The sequence below is a fragment of the Pan troglodytes genome, chromosome 10 (assembly GCF_028858775.2).
Source record: "Pan troglodytes isolate AG18354 chromosome 10, NHGRI_mPanTro3-v2.0_pri, whole genome shotgun sequence".
In the NCBI taxonomy this organism is placed as follows: Eukaryota; Metazoa; Chordata; class Mammalia; order Primates; family Hominidae; genus Pan; species Pan troglodytes.
This window is the reverse complement of record NC_072408.2, coordinates 116,711,834-116,731,776: the sequence shown is the minus strand read 5'-3', so window position 1 is coordinate 116,731,776 and position 19,943 is coordinate 116,711,834. Positions and strand designations below refer to the sequence as shown.

At 49.8% G+C, this 19,943-nt stretch overlaps 1 protein-coding gene across 1 annotated transcript; it reads right to left on the bottom strand.

The window, feature by feature from the left end:
- Positions 1-1,251: 1,251 nt before the first annotated feature.
- Positions 1,252-19,230, bottom strand: TCHP (trichoplein keratin filament binding). Its single transcript, XM_016924155.4, has 13 exons — positions 18,919-19,230; positions 16,123-16,310; positions 15,190-15,400; positions 14,546-14,602; positions 12,687-12,755; positions 11,625-11,798; positions 10,622-10,734; positions 10,383-10,449; positions 8,086-8,258; positions 6,243-6,324; positions 4,688-4,873; positions 3,771-3,914; positions 1,252-2,726 (listed from the first exon to the last, which is right to left on the bottom strand). The coding sequence occupies exons 1-13, from the start codon at positions 19,165-19,167 to the stop codon at positions 2,694-2,696; spliced, it is 1,746 nt and encodes a 581-aa protein (XP_016779644.3). The 5' UTR covers positions 19,168-19,230; the 3' UTR covers positions 1,252-2,693.
- Positions 19,231-19,943: the final 713 nt, after the last annotated feature.

The window sequence follows — 19,943 nt, the reverse complement described above, 5'->3', positions numbered from 1 at the left end:
TGCCTCGGCCTCCCAAAGTGTTGGGATTACAGGCGTGAGCCACTGCGCCCAGCCAAGTCATCACTTCTATACCAGTGCAAGAAGCATTTCCTAGCAGTGGTTTCAGCACCATCTGTACCAAAGGAATGGACCTTTGTAGAAGAAACTGCCAAAGAATAATCTAGAAACCACTCATTTCGAGTCAGTAGAAAAAGGTGCTTAGCAACAATAAAACCCATATATGTATCTGTAACTACAACACAATAAAAATACAAAATGCAAATACCCTGGGCCCAGAGGTGTATGGGCCACAGTAGAAATAGTAAGACAGTGGAAACTTTAAGTTTAGAAAACAAATTATTTTGGACCAGTGTAGAGCAGAAACATTTAATTAGGGCAGTGAACCACTGTAACATAATTTTAATGCTAATGATTACCACCAGGCTTCAAAAACAAAAAATTAGGCTGGGCGTGGTGGCTCATGCCTGTAATCCCAGCACTTTGGGAGACAGAGGAGGAAGGTGGATCACTTGAGATCAGGAGTTCGAGATCAGCCTGGCCAACATGGAGAAACCCTGTCTCCACTAAAAATACAAAACTGGCCAGGCGTGGTGGCTCACGCCTGTAATCCCAACTACTCGGGAGGCAGAGGCAGGAGAACCACTTGAACCCGGGAAGCGGAGATTGCGGTGAGACGAGATCACACCATTGCACGCCAGCCTGGGCAACAAGAGTGAGACTCTGTATCAAAAAAAAAAAAAAAAAAAAAATTCAGGCCAGGAACAGTGGCTCATGCCTGTAATCCTAGCACTTTCAGAGGCTGAGATAGGCGGATCACTTGAGCCCAGGAGTTCGAGACCAGCTTGGGCAACATGGCAAGAGCCCTATCTCTACTAAATTAGCCAGGCCTGGTGGCACACACCTGTAGTTCCAGCTACTGGGGCGGCTGAAGTGGGAGGATCACTTGAACCTCGGAGGTGGAGGTTGCAGTGAGCTGAGATTGCAGTGCTACACCCCAGCCTGGGTGACAGAACAAAGCCATGTTTCAAAAAAAAAAAAAAAGGTTTAAACTCAGTTCACTGTGGTTCCAATCGAAAGAAGGGAGAAACCACTTTCCTAAGAAAAATGAATGTAACCTATAAAACGTGATCAGTCATAGAAAATAGCCAAGCCTGTATGTGGGAGATGTGGATTAAATCAGTAAAAAGCCTGTCACCAACAATGCACTTAACGGCAGTCAATCAGAAAATCCGTAACAAAGCCGGGAAGCCATGCTGTTGAAGCAGGATTTTATTTCACCATTACTGGACATCTGAAATGGGGAACGCAACAGAGAGCATGCATGATGAACGTGCTGCTCAGGGGATCAGAGTCAAAGAGTTGCAAGAAAATGAACAACAGATGAAGGACGTGGTTTGCAGCTTGATCTGTTTCTACAGGACAGTGGAAGTGAAAGGTAAGACAGCCCTTAAGACTCAGGATTTTTAATAAACTCTGATTTTTAATAACCATGGAACAATGCCCTGTAATTAGCTGTAATTTATGGAGATATGGAATCTTGAACATAATGTGATGAAAACTAAACCTCAGAGGAAGAGTATAGTAAAAATACAAGTCATAAAATAATATTATTGCTGCAAGGAACTTGTTCCTGTTTGTAGAAATGAATGTAGACCTGTATCACGCTGATATAATGGTGGGAGAGATTTCTGGCCGGTCTGTGGTTCTGAGACTCAACTAGTTTCTTCAGGCTCAGTGCTTCTCCCTCTGGGCACATATATCCCAGAAGGCTACGTGTAGCCAAGACATTCCCAATGTGTCCTACGTGTCACGCCCCTGCCTTTAAAAGGTTAGCCAACCAGGTGACCTTCTTAAGGTACCTTTTTGGTTTTAGAGATGGGGTCTCACTCTTTTGCCCAGGTTGGACTCGACCTCCTGGGCTCAAGCAATCCTCTTGCCGCAGCCTCCTGGGTAGCTGGGACTAAAGGCACGTGCCACCACACCCAGTTTGAAGTTCGTTTTGGGGCTTAGTAACATACATGTTGGGATCAGTCACTCACAGACAATGCTCTATGGAAATTCTACCAAAATGCTTCCTGGAGGAGGAAAGACTCATCTCTTGCCACTTTTCTGGAATGCGTCCATGGACGTCAGAGTGTTCCAGGGTTCTAATTTGTTCACAGTTCTTTTCTTCCAGAATATAAAAGATGTAATACTTTTGGGACCACTAAATTAATAAACTCTGAAATCAACTGCACCAAGACCTCTAGGTTTGTTTTTAATAGACTAAATTTAAATGGCAATTTTAAAAACTGAAAAGCTTTCCTCATATTTCTAGAGTCAACACTGGAGGTTGACAATTAAAGGTGAGACAACAGGAAACCACATGCCCTATCACAGGTACAACCTGTGGCTCTTAGTATTGACCTTCAGTTGATGTGACTGTTAATATATTACAAGACTATGCGGCAGCGCTGTAAACACGTGCCCATCAAAGACCCTTGCTTGGGTAAGAAAGGCATGAAAGGGACTCTCACGACACCTTAATGTCTGGCCAAACACTGGATGCTTCAATGATGAACCTGAGCAGGCACTGCTGAGCCATCTGACAGTGCCCCGGGCACTTACTGTAACAGAGCCCTGTAAAACTGCCTGGCGGCTGGGATCAGAAGCCTCAGCATCCCTTGTTCTCTGTACTTATGGTACCCATGAAGTCAGTTCCAAGCAATTTTTGGATGTCCGTAAGGCTGAGAAAAGAAAGAAAACATAAGAGTGATCAGATCAGCAGTATCTGCAGCATGAGGAATTAGCCTTGTTTTAACTACAAGCTAAAAGAACAATATAAATGGCTGTTTCATTTCCAGCTGAAAAAATCTGACCCTAAGCCATAAATGAGGCACTTGATATCTTTTTGGTTTTTAGTACTAGCCCTAAGAAACACTTTCACATATGATCTGTGAAACCCTGACCCTGACACTCTCACTGATCCACGGCCAAGTGGGTTTAGGAAATGCTGTTCCCTGTGACTGTGACAGTCAGTGTTTGAGGGCGAGTGGCCTATGGCAAACGCAGCACCTGCTCTAATTATGTTTCACTCAGTTTCCCAGTGTCATCTGACCACAAGGGAGCCAGCCCTCATTCTGCAGCATGTGTCCTGGGGAATGCACTCTAGGCACCGGGTGGCCAGGGTGGCCCTAGGTAAAGGAGGGCAGAGGGGACAAGCCAGCAGTGGAGGTGCTTCAGTCATCAGCTTCCTCAGGGCAGGGAAGGCAGCATTTGCTTCTCTGTGCTCCCCATGGTGCTGTGCAGACAGGTCCGGGAACAAAGACACTGAGAGGCAGAGAAACAGGTACACACACGGGAGGGAGGGGAGGAAGAGGACACCCACAGGAGGGAGGGAGGGGAGGTGAGGAGGAGGACTGGTCTCTTGTTCATCGGGCTTCGCTGTCTCAACAGTTGAGGCCTAGATCTACTGCTCTGACCCCTCTCAGCAGCTGTGGCCACAGCTCTTCTTAGATTGACCAAAGAGGGTGGACAGGCATGCAGCTTAGTAGGCAAGGCCAGAGCAAAATCACTTCAAGGTTTGAGGCCCAACCAAGGACTGGAACAGCCCCTGTGTCAGGGCTCCCTGCTGGTCAGGGAAGAGAGGAATACAAGAGAAGAGGAACAAGGAATAACCCGGACGGCCGGAGAGCAGACCCCGGCGCGGGGCGATGAGCAGGCCCAGGGGAGCAGGGGCCGGGCAGAGTCTGTCTTGCCGGTGTTGGCCTATATCCTGGCAGACTTCCTACCTTAGGCCGGTAGCCCTGCTCGGCCATAGTCTCCGCCTCCTGCTGCAGCAGGGCATCTGAGAGCTGCTCGACCCGCCGGGCCTCCTCCTCTTCCTCCTCCTCCTGCTGGTCTGCTTCCCATGCCTGCAGCCGGCGCTCTGCAACCTGAGTGCCAAGAGCAAAGTCACCACCCCAAGACAAGGCCCACAGGGCAGAGCCCTGCCTCTGATGAGGAAGGTAAGCCTGCGGCCCTACCCAGACTGGAGAATCCAGCTGAGCAACAGCAATGCACGTGCCAAGGAACGGAAGGGAGCATGCGGGACTTGAAAGGCTGTACGCATGGTGTGTACCTCATAGAAAGCTGGAGAGGCTGTATGTGTGGCGTGTACCTCGTGGAAAGCTGGAAAGGCTATACACGTGGCGTGTACCTTGTGGAAAGCTGGAGAGGCTGTATGCATTGTGTGTACCTGGTAGAAAGCTGGAAAGGCTGTATGCATGGCATGTACCTCGTAGAAAGCTGGAGAGGCTGTATGCGTGGCGTGTACCTCATGGAAAGCTGGAGAGGCTATACATATGCGTGGCGTGTACCTCATGAAAAGCTCGGCCTGTGGCCAGGTGTTTGGAGGACTGTTCTGTCTTATGTATCAGGGACTGAAATGAAGAGAGAACTATGGCCCCCGGTAAGCCAACTGCTTGCAGAAGCAGACAGAGTAAAGACAACAGACAGCAGTGCCGGCCTCACCCACATGACATGGAGGATGTGGAGAGAAAGAAGCCACAGTCAAGAGGATGAGGACTGCAGCTGGGATGGAAACGGGAGCACTGTGCTCTCAAACGTGCGCAAGCCCCCAGACAGTCCAGGGGCTCTGAACCCTGTCCCATGATGATGCAGAGAACCCGGCAGGCCCGGTGCCTCCCGCCCTCGGGCTCAGCCCTACCTGGGCTTCCAGCTCCTGCTTCCTGGCTGATTTCAGCTTTTCACTCTCCTCTTTCTCGCGACGAGCCAACTCTCTCGCCTCCTCAAGATTTCGAATAAGTTGCTCCCTGTGTTTCAGGGATTCCTCTTGTGCCCGTCGGTTCTGCTCAATCTTCTCTTGTATTTGCTGTTGTCTCCCTGTCAGAACCTAACCTCAGCAGAAAGAAAAGGGCAGCTTTGAGGTTGACCCTAACAGATCCTGGTTCTACAAGCCTTGGACAGGCTGCAGCCACAGCAAGGCCCAGCCTCATCCTTGGGCCTCAGGCCCAGGTACGCAGAGGCAGAGCCAGATGACAGGATTTGCTCTCATGATGTCGGCCACGCTTGCCAGTATACAAGAAATGTTTCCCTCGCACCCCAAGACACACAAAATGTATCCAGACTGTGTACTATGGAGAGACAGCTGAGTGCCAAAGAAATCAAAGGAGATGGGGATGGAGCTCTCTCCCCGGGGGCAGAGAAACCTTGCAGCAACAAGATGAGTCTCCTTCCTATCAGCGGGTTCCAAAAACAAGAGAGCCACAAGCCACACAGATGACCAGAGGTGGAGCTGGGGTGGTCCTCTAACTTTTTGAACCTGCTGTGTTTGAGACCTGGCCCCAGAGCCGTGCGACATCTGAACTCCAGCCCAGGCCACAGTCAGGAGCAGAAAACCACCTGACACTCTCAACAGTTAGGCTGCAGGGCTGGGGGGAACAGAAAGTGGCTGCCATCAGGAGGGAAATTTAAATGAGGAAAATCAAAAGGCACTGGAGAATTCTTGGTATTTACAAGAGCAAAACATCACCAATCACGACCCGATTTCCTGTGGATTCCAAAATACAGCGTACTACCAGACACAACGTAGAGTTTCTCATTTGAAACCACTTTACGACAGCTTTCAGCCCATGGATAACACTCTCTCTTCTCCTCCCAGATTTCCCTGCGGTTGGGGTATGTCTTCCACGCACAGTGTACACACTGACCAGGAAAGCAGTTATGTCCTCCAGGTCACGGCTGTCGTCTACCCCGAGGGGGGAAACATGTGGGAAGAGCCTCAGGCACCAAGAGGCTCTCTGCAGCGTTTCTCAGAATGGCTTCCAATTAGAACAACACAGCACACCCATAAGAGGGAATGGAAAGGCAGCGGGTGACAGAGGACAGTCCGTGATACAGCCCCTGACATGCCGTTTATAAAGATGTAACAGCATGTCACAACGCTTGAAGCCAAATAGCACAAGACAGTAAGAAATACATGTAGAAAAAATGTCAGGCATAGAAACAGAAGAGCAGACGGAAGCAGCAGCTACGGCTGCATACAGGATGGGCTCTGGGGGACTTTTTTCCATTTCTACTTCCTGTACTTCTGAATTCTTTTCTGCTAAGCTCATATTACTTTTTCAATGATTTTTAAAGCCCACTTAAAATGACCAGAGAAGACTCTGTTCCCAGAGCATCTGGCAGGGTGACTGACCATGGACTTCCAGACACCTGCCCAGGACCCAACAGCCGGTCCACATCGCCACAGCTGGGATTACCTCGCTCATCAGTCTGTCCCGTGCGCTGCGCTCTCGGGCCCACTCTGCCTCTCTCTTTTCCCACATCTCCTTGGCCTCCTCCCTGGGCAAACACAAAAGGGATGACAGCAGGCTCCTCCCCGCCCTGGCAGGAAGCGAGCTACGGAACAGACAGGGCTGCAGGGCACATGGCTTCTGCAGGACCACACTGCAGATAAACATCCACATGCACTTTGAAAAGATTACAATTAAGGACAGCATCCACGGAAAGTACTGTTGGAAGTTTTTTATTTTTTTATTTTTGAGATGGGTCTCGCTCTGTTGCCCAGGCTAGAGTGCAGTGGTGCAATCTCGGCTCACTGCAACCTCCACCTCCCAGGTTCAATCGATTCTAGTACCTCAGTCTCCTGAGTAGCTGGGATTACAGGCGTGTGCCACCATGTCTGGCCAATTACTGTATTTTTAGTAGAGACAGGGTTTCACCATGTTGGTCAGGCTGGTCTTGAACTCCTGACCTCAAGTGATCTACCTGCTTTGGCCTCCCAAAGTGCTGGGATTACAAGCGTGAGCCACCGTGCCTGGCCCTGTTGTAAGTATTTTAAGTTACCCTTTTAATACCCCATCTCCTTATAAAAAGGAATTGGGATGACTTACACCGTGGCTGTTTAACACAGAGATGAATGAAACCATCAGAACATGGAGAGGAGGAGGGTGCTGCCTGTGCCTGAACCCTGCCACCACATGCCTGTGTCACTGATAGCTCACCCTGGACGGAGTGACCTCTTCAAGTCTCCGGGTCTCACAAGCCACCACTTGGCTGGATGTCAGGACTCAGTAAGATGAGGCATGTAAAGCACTTGGCACAGTGTCCAGCATGCAGTAAGTGCTCAATGTATGCTACTTATTATTCGATGATTTCAATCTACTAGTTTAGTCTTTAGGACCCAAACTCAGTTTTATAGATGTAAGCAGCATTCAACATCTCTATAAGAACTTCCTTCTGGCTGGGCATAGTGGCTCACGCCTGTAATCCCAGCACTTTGGGAGGCCAACGCTGGCGGATCACAAGGTCAGGAGTTCAAGACCAGCCTGGCCAAGATGGTGAAACCCCATCTCTACTAAAAATACAAAAAAGTAGCCAGGTGTGGTGGCGGGCGCCTGTAATCCCAGCTACTCGGGAGGCTGAGGCAGAGAATTACTTGAACCCAGGAGGCAGAGATTGCAGTCAGCCGAGATCATGCCACTGCACTGCAGCCTGGGTGACAGAGCAAGACTCCATCTCAAAAAAAAAAAAGAAAGAATTTCCTTCTAAACCTCTAAGATTTCAGATGAACACATCGTTACTCTAAACCTTAATGATTTCCACCTCAGATAATACAAGGGAAACACCCCCGGAGGCCAGGTCCATTATGAAGATGTGCTCCTCAGGAATGATGGACAATATACACAGCTATCTCTTCTTCTTCTTTTTTTTTTCTTTTTTTTTTTGAGACAGAGTCTCGTTCTGTCACCCAGGCTGGAGTGCAGTGGTGTAGTCATGGCTAATCAGAGCCCCAACCTCCTGGGCTCAAGTGATCCTCCCACTTAGCCTCCCGAGTAGTTGAAACTACAGGTATGAACAACCACGCCTGGCCAATTTGTGTATTTTTGGTAGAGCCTGGAGTTTTGCCATGTTGCCCAGGCTGATCTCAAATTCCTAGGCTCAAGCGATCCACCTGCCTCGGCCTCTCAAAGTGCTGGGATTACAGGTGTGAGCCTCCACGCCCAGCCAATAGATATTTCAGTAACAGGTGACCCATGGGGCATTTCAAGGTATCAGAGTTGAGGCCAGGAGCATCCAGCCCAGTCAGCAGCTGCCACTCACCTCAGCAGCATCTGCAGCTCTGCCTCCCGCGCCCGCTCCAGCTGCAGCTGCTCCTCAATGGCCTGCTTCATCCAGGCCACATCGGCCATGACCTGCTCCCGCCTGGCCAGGTGGAGGCGCTGGCTCTCGTCCTCCTTCTCAAGGAGGGCCTGCAGGATCCGCCTGTCTGCCTCCTAGAGGAAGCAGAGGGCGGCACGTGGCTGGGCTGGACAGAGTCCTTCTGCAATGAGAGCCTACAGAGGGGCCTGGCCTCCCTTTCCTTTCTACATAGACATTTGTGATTCTACACAGTGTTCTCAAGACAGAGATGGGAAGATCCTGGATTATTTCTGGAACAGACCGGGGATAATCACGAGGGGTGGTTCAGACACTGCACAGGCCTAGGAGTTTCTCTCTGGCTAAAGGGAGACCCAGCCACCACCACATGCCCTCGGACACACCTGGTTGCACAACTTTTTGGAATACAACTTGGCAAAAATCCCACTTATAAGAACAAAGACCAAAGTGACACAAAAGTGCAAAACACTCGTTTTAGCTTTTAGGTAAGAGGGAAAAACCAGAAACAACCAAAATGCTCCCTGGTGGGGAATTAGCTACTATGTACATCAACATAATGGAAGCATTAAAATAATGCAAGAGGCTGGGCACTGGGACTCATGCATGCAATCCCAGCACTTTGGGAGGCTGAGGTGGGAGGATCACTTGGGCCTAGGAGTTCAAGACCAGCCTGGGCAATGTAGCAAGACCCCATCTCTACAAAGCATTGTGATGTACACCTATGGTCCCAGCTACTCGAGAGGCTGAGGTGGGAGGATGGCTTGAGCCTGGCAGGTTGAGGCTGCAGTGAGCCGTGATTGCGCCACTGCAATCCAGCCTGGACAACAGAGCAAGACCCCATAAAAAACAGCTGCACACCAGGACCAACTGTGCCACTGTGCCCCATGTCCTGCCCTGACCGCAGTGGGCAGGGATGGGAAGGGCAGCTTAGGTCTGTCCCCCTCACTTCAAGGGAGCTCATCAAAGTACTCAGGAATACAAAGGAGCTATCTGAAAAGAACAGGTTCAATCTAAGCATAATGACCTTTTTTTGTTTTTTTGAGACAGAGTCTCACTCTGTTGCCCAGGCTTGAGTGCAGTGGTGCGATCTCGGCTCACTGCAACCTCCACCTCCTGGGTTCAAGCAATTCTCCTGTCTCAGCCCCCCGAGTATCTGGGATTACAGGCGTGCACCACCATGCCTGGCTAGTTTTTGTTGTTGTTGTTCTTGTTTTGAGAGAAGTCTCGCTCTTGTCCCCCAGGCTTGAGTGCAACGGCTTGATCTCAGCTTATTGCAACCTCCACCTACCAGGTTCAAATGATTCTTCTGTCTCTGCCTCCCAAGTAGCTGGGATTAAGGCGCCTGCCACCACACCCGGCTAATTTTTGTGTTTTTTAGTAGAGACAGGGTTACACCACATTGGCCAGGCTGGTCTCAAACTCCTGACCTCAGGTGATCCGCCCGCCTCGGCCTCCCAAAGTGCTGGGATTACAGGTGTGAGCCACCACGCCCAGCCATGTCCGGCTAGTTTTTGTATTTTTAGTAGAGATGGGGTTTCACCATGTCATTCAGGCTGGCCTCAAACTCCTGACCTCAGGTGATCCGCCTGCCTTGGCCTCTCAAAGTGCTGGGATTATAGGCGGGAGCCACCGCACCAAGCCGATCTTTTTAAAAATTAAGAGATTTCGTGTTAATTGAAGATGCTGAGGAATGCAACCTCAATTAGATTTAAATACAAAAACAAAAACCTCCACCTCTCTGTATGTAAATACATCTAGAAAGATGTGAACTAAACAGACACCTCTGGGGATAGACAGAGATTGCAGGTGCTGGTCAAGGAGGTGATCTCACTTTGTGTTGTGCTGTTTTTTAAGTAACACAGTTACTGAAAAATAATTTGATGTTTTGATACCTGTATCTATCCATCTATGTATACACACAGACACTGGGAAAGGATCCTTACGGTCAAGCTAATTAACATATCCATCACCTCACAGTTGGTTTTCATGGTGACAACACTTAAGATTGGCTCTCTTAGCAAATTTCAAGAATACAATATGGTATCATCAGCTGTGATCAACATGATGGACACTACTCCAGATCTCCCAACCGAAGGATGTATCCTTTGACCAACATCTCCCCTTCCCCCCAACCCCTCACTGTCTTCATTCTTACGAGAATGCACTCATACACTAAGCAATGAAAGGCCTTTTTTTCAAAAGAGGCTAAGAAAGATGTCAGGCTGTCTCTTCAGACTTACCAGCTCCTCTTGGATCTGCTGTGTGCGTCTGCTGAGTTGAGCGTTATACTGATGTCTCAAGAAACGCCTGAAGGAGAATCAAATGTGGGCTGCCTTCAGTATCTCAGAAAGAATTAAATAGAAGTTAGATAACTGCTGACCAGGCTGTCTCCTTTATGGTTTCAGCAACACGAATGCAAGTCTGAAAAAGCAAGAGGCCCACCCGCCTGGGAAGAGTGGGGGGCCCTTCTGACACACACCCCAGCTCTGCCTTCTGCCGGAAGGCTTCCATCTGCTTTCGCTCTTCCTCCAGCCTCTCTAGCTCCCACCGCTGCTTCAACAGATTCTCCTGCTCCTTCTTTAGTTTGGTCGCCTGTGGTGATGATGAGAGTAAGCTCGACTGAGATCTGAGATCGTGGGAATCAGATCTTCCTTCATTCTCCATCTCCATTTTTCGCAGACACTACAGCAACAGAGGCCTGGCCATGCAGGTGGTCACGATCCCCTCCCACCACTCACTTACTCATCCAGTCCCCTCTGAGCCATTTCCTGCAAGGGCCTTTCTGAGCCCTGAACTCTAAACTCCCACAGGATCCTGTACTGGTCCACTCTTACTGTAACTTAACAACTGTCCTCCACCTGACACAGCCCCCACCAGGAGGTCAGGACTGTGGGCCTTGGTCAGGCTTTATCTCTAGTTCCCAACCCAGTGCTCAGCACCTAGAATAAGCAGTAGGCACTAAGAATGTAGTTGCTAAATCACGGCCTGGGCAAGGGGAAGTGAGGTCACAGGAGCATGGGCCTCCCTCTTCTAAATAGAAAGATCTAACTCTTTCAAGGAAACTGTGCCATGTTCTCCAAAAACAGCCCCTGGACCAAAAACCCTCAGTTATGCCTCGAGACCCGAAACCTGCTCCCCACGGAGAGCTGGGTGCTAGACCACCCGATTAAATTGTGTCTACTCAGTGCACTGGAAAATCCAGATTCTAAGAAGGTTCTCCAACAGCAGGCCGCTAACCACCTCTAAGAGAACAGCTACTGGCTCCATGTCGTTAATGTTCTGGAATTCAGGCACGCAAACGAGGAGGATGGGAAAGCACAAGGCAGATGGGGATGCATGTGACAGGGAGAACCCGGCTGCTGCCGCCCTTTGCAGAATCTCAGCCCTGCTATGGCCTCTTCTTAGGGCGGCCTCTCAAGTGCCCATCTCATGCTAACGAGCAGCTGTGGAGGAGGTCACGGCTGAGAGGGGCTTGTGCCCACCTCCACCTCCTTCAGCTTCAGCTCCTCCATCTGTTGCAGCAGTGCCTCGGCCTGGAGCTTGTCCTCCAGCTGCCTCCTCTCCTCTTCGGCTTTCATCCGTTCTAGCGCCTCCCTTCGGGCCCTTTCATATTCGTTTTCATACCGTTTGTTCTCTTGCTCTGCGGTGGCTTCTTGCTACAAGGGACCAAATGAACACAGGAGGTCAATATCTGTACCGTAAGCCAACAAAAACCTAGCTTCCTGCTGCCGTTCTGCAGGCCACAGGGCCCAGGCAGATCCTGCCTGAATTCCAAATGACAACGCCCTCAGACGCCAAGTCAGGGAGGGACTCAATAATGTTGGGTTTCCTCCCCACTCAACAAAACACTTTCTAAAATGAACCAGGCAGCAAAGCGACCAGTGCACAGAGGTGTGGAAGCTTAACCCCAAAGGGGCTACAGTAAGCCAGGGCTGCGAGTTTATGATGCAGATTTCATCAAAAGAGAGACAAAAATGCCCTTAAAGACACATGTTCTAGCTGGACCCTGTGGCCCACGCCTGTAATCCCAGCACTTTGGGAGGCCGAGGTGGGAGAATCGTTTAAGGCCAGGAGGCCAGACCAGCCTGAGCAACAGAGCAAGACCCCATCTCTACAAAAATTAAAAAATTAGCTGGGCGCAGTGGTGCATATCTGTGGTCCTAGCTACTCGGGAGGCTGAGTTAGGAGGACTGCTTGAGCCCAGCCAGTCGAGGCTGCAGTGAGCTGTGAGTCGCGCCACTGCACACCAGCCTGGGTGACAGAGCAAGACCCTGCCTCCAAAAGAAAAAAAGAAGACGCATGCTGTATGTGCCACCTCCCAGCCCTGGTCACCTGGCCTTATTCTGCCCTGGGAATTATCATATACGATTCTGGTATATGTAAGAGCAAACATTCGGTTTTCACATGTGTCAAGTAAACTAAGAAAAGAATACACTATACTCCTTAACTGGAGTCACTGAGGCTGAAAACGGTAAATGAATGCAAAGACGTGAACAGTCTTGCACAGCAGAATACGCGGCTATTCCCAGAGCCACATACCACACCTGTTTTTTTTCTTCTTTCTGCGTTTCCCAAGAGTTTACGACATGCTTCTGGTGAAGGTCCAGCTCCATCTGAGGATGGAAGGGGGACGATGTGAATTTCCTCATCAGACAGATGGGCACTGTGGGGACAGTGTGCTGCTGCCCTCTGTGCCACCTGCTGGAACGTGGCCATGACTTCCCTTCATGGGGACTCAGTGGCACAGGCGTCTAGTAGAGAGCGTGGGGTGACTTCAACATGTATAGTGTGAATGCATGTCAATCAGAAGACCAAAGGACCAGGCACTCCTACACCAATCTTTTGAGCTGGTACAAAGTAACAGAGACTTCCCTCCCACTAGCCCTAGGGCTGGGCTGGACGCTGAAATGGAAATACAATTTCAAAGGCCACCTTGGGTTGATCTACTGCATGCCAGGCCCTGGGAGACAGCTGAGTGAGAAGACTCAGCCCTGTGCCTGGCTCCCCGAAGTTTCCTCTGCAAAGCAGATGGACTACGTACTCCCTGTATCAAGTGATGCACCAGTAGGTGCAACAAGTTTAGGATTGTTAGTAAGAGATTTGAGCGCAGAGAATCTCCTGGATTAGAAAATGGATCACAACATTCAATCCAAATCTTTTGTTTGGGAAACTGTTTATAAAATTAGCTGGATATGGTGGCGCCCACCTGTAGTCTCAGCTACTCGGGAGGCTGAGGTGGGAGGATCACTTGAGCCCAGGTTTGAGACCAGCCTGAGCAACATAGGGAGACCCCATCTCTATAAAAACGTTTTAAAATAATCTTTCCCAACTTACAGCTGTGAACATAGGCAATTAACTTGAATGTTCTGAATAAACTTTTCTGATTTAACGGCTCTGGATGATTCCACCGAAGCCAACAGGGCTAAGGACTCCTCCCACAGATTAGTGCAAACTGCACAAAAGCACCAGATGTTCCATTATTTAGTGCCTGGCGATTTCTAAATGTAACTACGAATAACATGAAGGCACCAAATGTATACAAAAACTGTAAGTTGAAAATAAATGAATAACAGTGAGGGATGATCTCCCTGCAGCCAAATCTCCACTGAACAAGGCCACCAAGCCAAGAGGCCACCCCCTCCCCTGCCAGCCCAGTTCAGGCCTTCACCAACCCCCGGCTGGGCTGTCGTAGCACCCCTCCCTGTCGGCTGGCACATTGCTACCAGAGGAGTCTCTCTGAAATGCAGCTGGGATCCTGTATGCTGCCCCCAGCCCCTTTGGAGGAAGGTCACACAAGCTCTTCCGATGTCTGGCACCCTCTGCCTCGCCAGCATCATTTCTTGGGGTTCTCCCTCACTATCTGACATCCTAGCCTCACCCAGACACTTTCAGCTCCCAGGGCTCGCTCTGTTCTCGAGTCTCAAGCCTGGTTCTCACAGTCACAACAACCTAGAACATCCTTTCCTCACCTCTACACACATACATCCCTTCAAACTCTTCCACCCCAGGAACTCCTCTGGGAAGCCTCCCCAACCCCTCCAGAGTTGACTGTGCTGGCCCATGCTCATCCTCTCAGGCTGGCCCAGCACCCTGCATCCTGCCCTGTAGTGAGCTATCCACTGTCTCCCATGCTGGACACAGGCTAATGAGCAGAAACCACGTCTAATCTCCATGCCCGCACCTGGCAGACCAGGCAGCAGAGGTTCAATCAACATTTGTTCAACAACCGAATGAGCCGCTCAGCGCAGCCTGTGCCAGATCTTCTGCCTGGTGCTCTTTTCAGGTGGCTCAAGGTTCCCTCCTCTGTTTCAACCCAGTACAAGATAACGTGTTCAAAAAATAAAGTGTCTGGAAACATGATTTCATCTACTTAGGTAAATCAATGGAAATCTCTGATTTTCACCTCTCGAAGTTTCGGGTTGTTCTTTTTCCAGTGTTCGTACAAAAGTTGTTCAGCAATCTATCAAGAAAACACAAAATGGAAAGCCTGATGTCATTTTTCAAATCCATTCACATTTTGGATGACATACAGTGGAAGTCAGCTCAGGCTATGAGTGCCTCCCTTCACACCGTCACTGCACCCACTGTTCAAACCCTCATGCTTCACACGCACAGCTCTGAGAACCACACGGCACTACCAAGTGACTCTTGCAATAATGACAAAAGGGGGCCAAAATCTGATGCTACAGAGGTCCTATCTAGGGGGTCTCAAAATAATACAGCAGGCTGAAAAGCACAGATTAGGGCTCACTGTTTCACATAACTACTTTGGAAGGTAAAACAGACTAGTCCCAGATCTCTGTGGACCCACAGAACTGGAAGAAAGGAAAAGCACTCAGATGTAATGATTGAAGGGGCTAAAGAGACTACAGCTAACTGATCCAAAACCCAGTCCCTGCACAAGGACCTAAGCTCTTTTCCTGCTGGCTCTGGAGTTAACTGGCATCTCATCAGACCTGAGCACCCAGGAATGACCCTACATGTGCGACACACTCAGGCTGGGAACACTGCTGCTCCACAGCCTCCTGAAGCCCTCTGGGGAGTTACCAGTTTCCTCTGCTCTTCTCTGGCTGATTTCAGCTTCCCGTGCTGCTCCCGGATTCTTCTTTCCTGCAAGTTCATGCTCAGCCTCAGCTCCTCCAGTTCTCTGGCCAGCAGGTCCTGCTCCTCCTGCATGAGCTGCCTGAGCTTTTCCCGTCGGGCCTCCAGACTCCTCCTCTTCTCCTCCTTCATCTTCTCCCGCTGATAGGCATGCATGCTGGGTGAGAGGGGGCCTGCCTGAATCAATCATGCTACAGCCACAGGGAACGTGCTCTGCTCTGCTGTGTCGGTAAAAGAGGCTGAGGTAGATGTGTCATGACGACACAGGAATGTGTCCCCAGCCAAAGCAGAGACAGCAGGTCACAGAATAGTATGTGTAAGAGAAAATCTTGTTTTTTGCAAAAAGAAAATGTATAAATGTATAAATAATGTATATATTATCCATCACATAAATCCTACAGCATAGGTCTGCTGTAGTCCCACTTGATTGATGAGGAAACCAAAGCTCATACATTCAGCAAGAGACACGGTCAGGATTTCCATCTAGGTCTGACTTCAAAGCCTATGCTTTTGGCCTCCATGTTTTTACACGTATTTCTATAAAAGTAGCTTTCTGTGTGTGTATTTAAGCACAAATACCAATGGGAAACAGCATGGAAGGATATGTGCCAGACTGTTAACTGTGGCTGTCTCTGGGGATATGGGGTTACAACCAGGCTTCCAAATTCTATCATATGCTTCTGCATCATTTTATCTTTTTCAATGCCAATGTATGGCTGCACTGATGATCTTTTTTTCCATTTCCAGCTGGAAAAACATCACCATGCAGGTAATTCATACTGCCTGGCAAATCCTACGCTCCCTAAATCCTTAAGGCCTCATCCCCTGACCAGCAAGTGGCCCCCACTTCCATCAAATCGGCAGTTACCGCACAATTACCTCCGCTGGTAGGAGGTTTTAGAGCTCCATTCTGCCTGTTTGGAGCTGCAGATGTCAGACATCCTGAAGTAACGGCTGTTCTGCTCCCACTGCTGCCGAAGCCGGGCCTCCTGCTCTCGCTGTCGTGCTAGCTGCTGATTCAGGCGCTGCTGGCTGCACCAGTAGGACGGCAGCGTCGGGAGCGCCATCTGAGAACAGGAATGGGAGGAAAGTGAGCCACTGCAAATCCCAGGAACCCTCACCAGCTTGGCCTCATCCCTTTAACGAGTGGTCACCACCCCTTGGCTGCACAGTGAAATCAACTGGTGGAACTTTAAAAAAAAAACAAAAAACAACAAAAAAAACGTGTCTGAGCCACTCCAAACTAATTCAATCAAAAAACTTAGTAGGGCCCAGGCACCAGCATTTTTTAAAATGATCTGCCACTAGTGCTGCAAATTATCAATTTAAATTTGCCGTGGCTCACGCCTGTAATCCCAGCATTTTGGGAGGCCAAGGTGGGCAGATCACGAGGTCAGGAGTTCGAGACCAGCTGCGCCAACATAGTGAAACCCCTGTCTCTACTAAAAATACAAAAAATTAGCCAGGCGTGCTGGTGGGCGTCTGTAATCCCAGCTCCTTGGGAGGCTGAGGCAGGAGAGTCACTTGAACCCAGGAGGTGGAGGTTGCAGTGAACCAAGATTGTCCCATTGCACTCCAGCCTAGGCAACAGTGCAAGACTCCATCTCAAAACACAACAAAACAAAACAAATAAACCTTAGCCAGACACAGTGGCTCATGCCTGTAATCCCAACACTTTGGGTGGCTGAGGCAGGAGGATCACTTGAGGCTGGGAGTTGGAGACCAGCCACATCATGAGACTCATCTCTATAAAAAATCAAAAATTAGCCAGGAGTGGTGGTGCACCTGTAGTCCCAGCTACTCAGGAGGCTGAGGCAGGAGGATTGCTTGAGCCCAGGAGGTCACAGCTGCAGCGAGCCATGATAGCGCCACTGCACTCAGCCTGGGTGACAGTGAGACTCTGTCTCAAAAAAACAAAAACATCAAAAATTCTGGACTGCATGCACCCAGCTGTGGGCCAGCCATCACCAGGGACACAACAGACAGACACAGGGATTGTCCTAAGATTCCTAGACTAGGCACGTCGGGGGCATTTATGCTCTGCTTAAACAGAGACAATAATGTAAGGAACACATGTATGTGCCAAGCACTCAATACATATGACTTTTTTTCATTCTTACAATCACCTCGCTATTTGGCAGGTAAGGAAACTTACGTTGAAGAGGTAAAGTTGTTGTACCCGAGCGAGTTAGAGAAACGCCACACTTTGAGACGAAATTAAGAGTCCTTTATTTAGCCAGTGGCCAAGAGACGGCTAACAAATTCTCTCGGCCCGAGGAAGGGGCTTGATTTTCCTTTATACTTTGGTTTAGGAAGGGGAGGGGAGCTCAGATGCAACAATTCTACGTAAGTAAAAACATGCAAAAATTAAAAGGACAAATAGTCACAGAGAAACAATTAAAAGACAAATGGTTACAGAGAAACAACAGTTCCAGGTGCAGGGGCTCTAAATCTTTCATAAAATGTTAGATATGGGTGCTCTGCCCGACACAAACTCAAGGTTTTATGGTGTTATCTTTTGAGCAAAATCCTGGGAACTTCGTACATTGCTTGTTTCAGTACCTTATCAGTTAATTGGACTCTGATATGTTGAGATTCTGCTTACACAAGTTAACTCCTTGAGGAAAGGGGTGGGTAAGGAGTCCTTGATGTCTTGTAAATGAGGGAACCAGATGGAGTTCATCCGGCTTTCTCAGCTAAGGGAGAGCTTATTCATGTGGAAACAAGGCTAGGTGATTAAGGGGAAAAAAAGAGTCTAAAAGCAAGGTTAGTAAAAACAAGGTTAGGCATTAAAAAGCAAGGTTAGTAAAAACAACGTTAAGCATTACAAAGTGATTTGCTCAGGATCACAGAGCCAGGAAGTAAAGGAAATAAACAAGCTGGGTTCCTAATTCATGTCCGTCTGAGACCAGAGCCCAGGCTCTCTCTGCTGCAAGGGGCTGCCTGTTGGGACCAACCTGCCCTGGCTCTGGCAGTCCCCGGGGAGGGGCCTAGCCTGATAATAACACTCGGAAGTATGTTGGGCTACCATGGAGGACAGACCTTTCATCTTGCAGATGAAGAAGCTGAGACCTAGAGAGAGGAATTGCCTGAGCAATGTAGGGATACAGCTGGAGCCTTGAAAGCAGAGAGCAGTCTCACTCCAGGCACCAATTCCCCTGACCCAAAAGCTGTCCTCAAGTATAGGGTCGATGCAGTGCCTGGGTAGGAACGCCGGTTGAATGAGCGAAAAGGCCTGGTGCACGCCAAGAATCTCATTCTGGAGGTACTCCAGGTTTGGGGGCAAACACTCTGCGTCTATGGTCCAAATGTAGCCGGCGGGCTGCTAACGTGTGACCTCGGTCTCGAGACCGTGGCAAGCTTCACATACTTTTTTCCCGCTCCCGTAAAGCCGCCAGTGGATCAGTCTTTGCACCAAGAGTCAAAAGTTTAAGATTCCCGTCCCGGATCGGCCACCCACAAGGTGGGCTGCTCCCCGAACACGTCGCATCCCTCTCTCGACTTGAACATGCACGTGCAACAAATGGGGTCACAGCGCGTGGGGAGCGCAGTGAGGACCCCGGAGGCGCCCTGAGCTCGCGCCCGCTGACTGCCGCCCCGGTTCCCGCCCGCGCGGGCCGCCTGCGGGCCCCCGCCCTAACGCCGGATCCGGCCTAGTCCAACCCCCCGACTCACATTTCTCTGAGGCTCGGAGTTTCCGAAGAGTCCCCCGGCCCGACTTCCCGCAGGCACGAAGCGGGCCGGCCAGTCCCCCGGTGTAATTCCCAGACGCGCTACAGCAACGCCGGCGGTTTCCTCCCTGTTTGCACCGGCAACGAGCCCGACGACGGAGCATCGCAAGGGCCAAGCCTCCTTCAGCGCGTAGGGAGCCTGTGTTTTTCTCTGGTGCCCCGTCGTGGCCAGCGGGAGATAAATAGCAAACATCGCTGCTCCTTGAAATAGGGAAGCATGGAGGCAAAGAATCCGTCCATGCACTACACGTATTTCAGGATGGTGGTTACCATCACGTGAAGGTGAAGGTGGAAACCAGGGGGAAGAGAATATAAGTCAGTGGTCCTCAAACCTGGCTGCGCGTGAGAATCACCAGATACCAGCCTGGGTAACACAGAGGGACTCCTGTCTCTAAAAAATTTTTTAAACTTAACCGGGCATGGTGGGACTTGTGGTCCCAGCTACTCGGGAGACTGAGGCGGGAGGATCACTTGAGCCCAGGAGATCGAGGCTGCCGTGAGCCATGACTGTGCCACTGCACTCCAGCCTGGGTGACAGAGCCAGACACTGTCTCAAAAAAGAAGAAGAAAAAATCCAGATACCTTTAAAAAATCCAGATGCCCAAACCAAACCCCAAATCCCATCTGAGAGTATCAGTGTTTTCCAAAATTCCCCAGGTGTGTTCAATGTACAACTTCGGCAGAGGCCTGCTGGCATAAGTAAATGGAAGTTATTGGTAACTTTTTTATTTTTTTGAGACAGAGTCTTGCTCTGTCGCCAGGCTGGAGTGCAGTGGCGTGATCTCGGCTCACTGCAACCTCCGCCTCACGGGTTCAAGCGATTACCCTGCCTCAGCCTACCGAGTAGCTGAGACTACAGGCGCACGCCACCACGCCCAGCTAATTTTTTGTATTTTAGTAGAGATGGGGTTTCACCATATTGGTCAGGATGGTCTCGATCCCCTGACCTCGTGATGCGCCTGCCTCAGG

Bases quoted from the DNA above. Each gene is read 5' to 3' on its own strand.
- TCHP (XM_016924155.4), bottom strand. From the start codon at position 19,167: ATGTTTGCTATTTATCTCCCGCTGGCCACGACGGGGCACCAGAGAAAA. The intron at 14,603-15,189 runs GTAACTCCCCAG...TTTTCTTGATAG, and splicing joins GAGAAGAGCAGAGGAAACTG to ATTGCTGAACAACTTTTGTA. The intron at 2,727-3,770 runs GTAGGAAGTCTG...TTCTTTTCTCAG, and splicing joins AGCAGGGCTACCGGCCTAAG to CCTTACGGACATCCAAAAAT.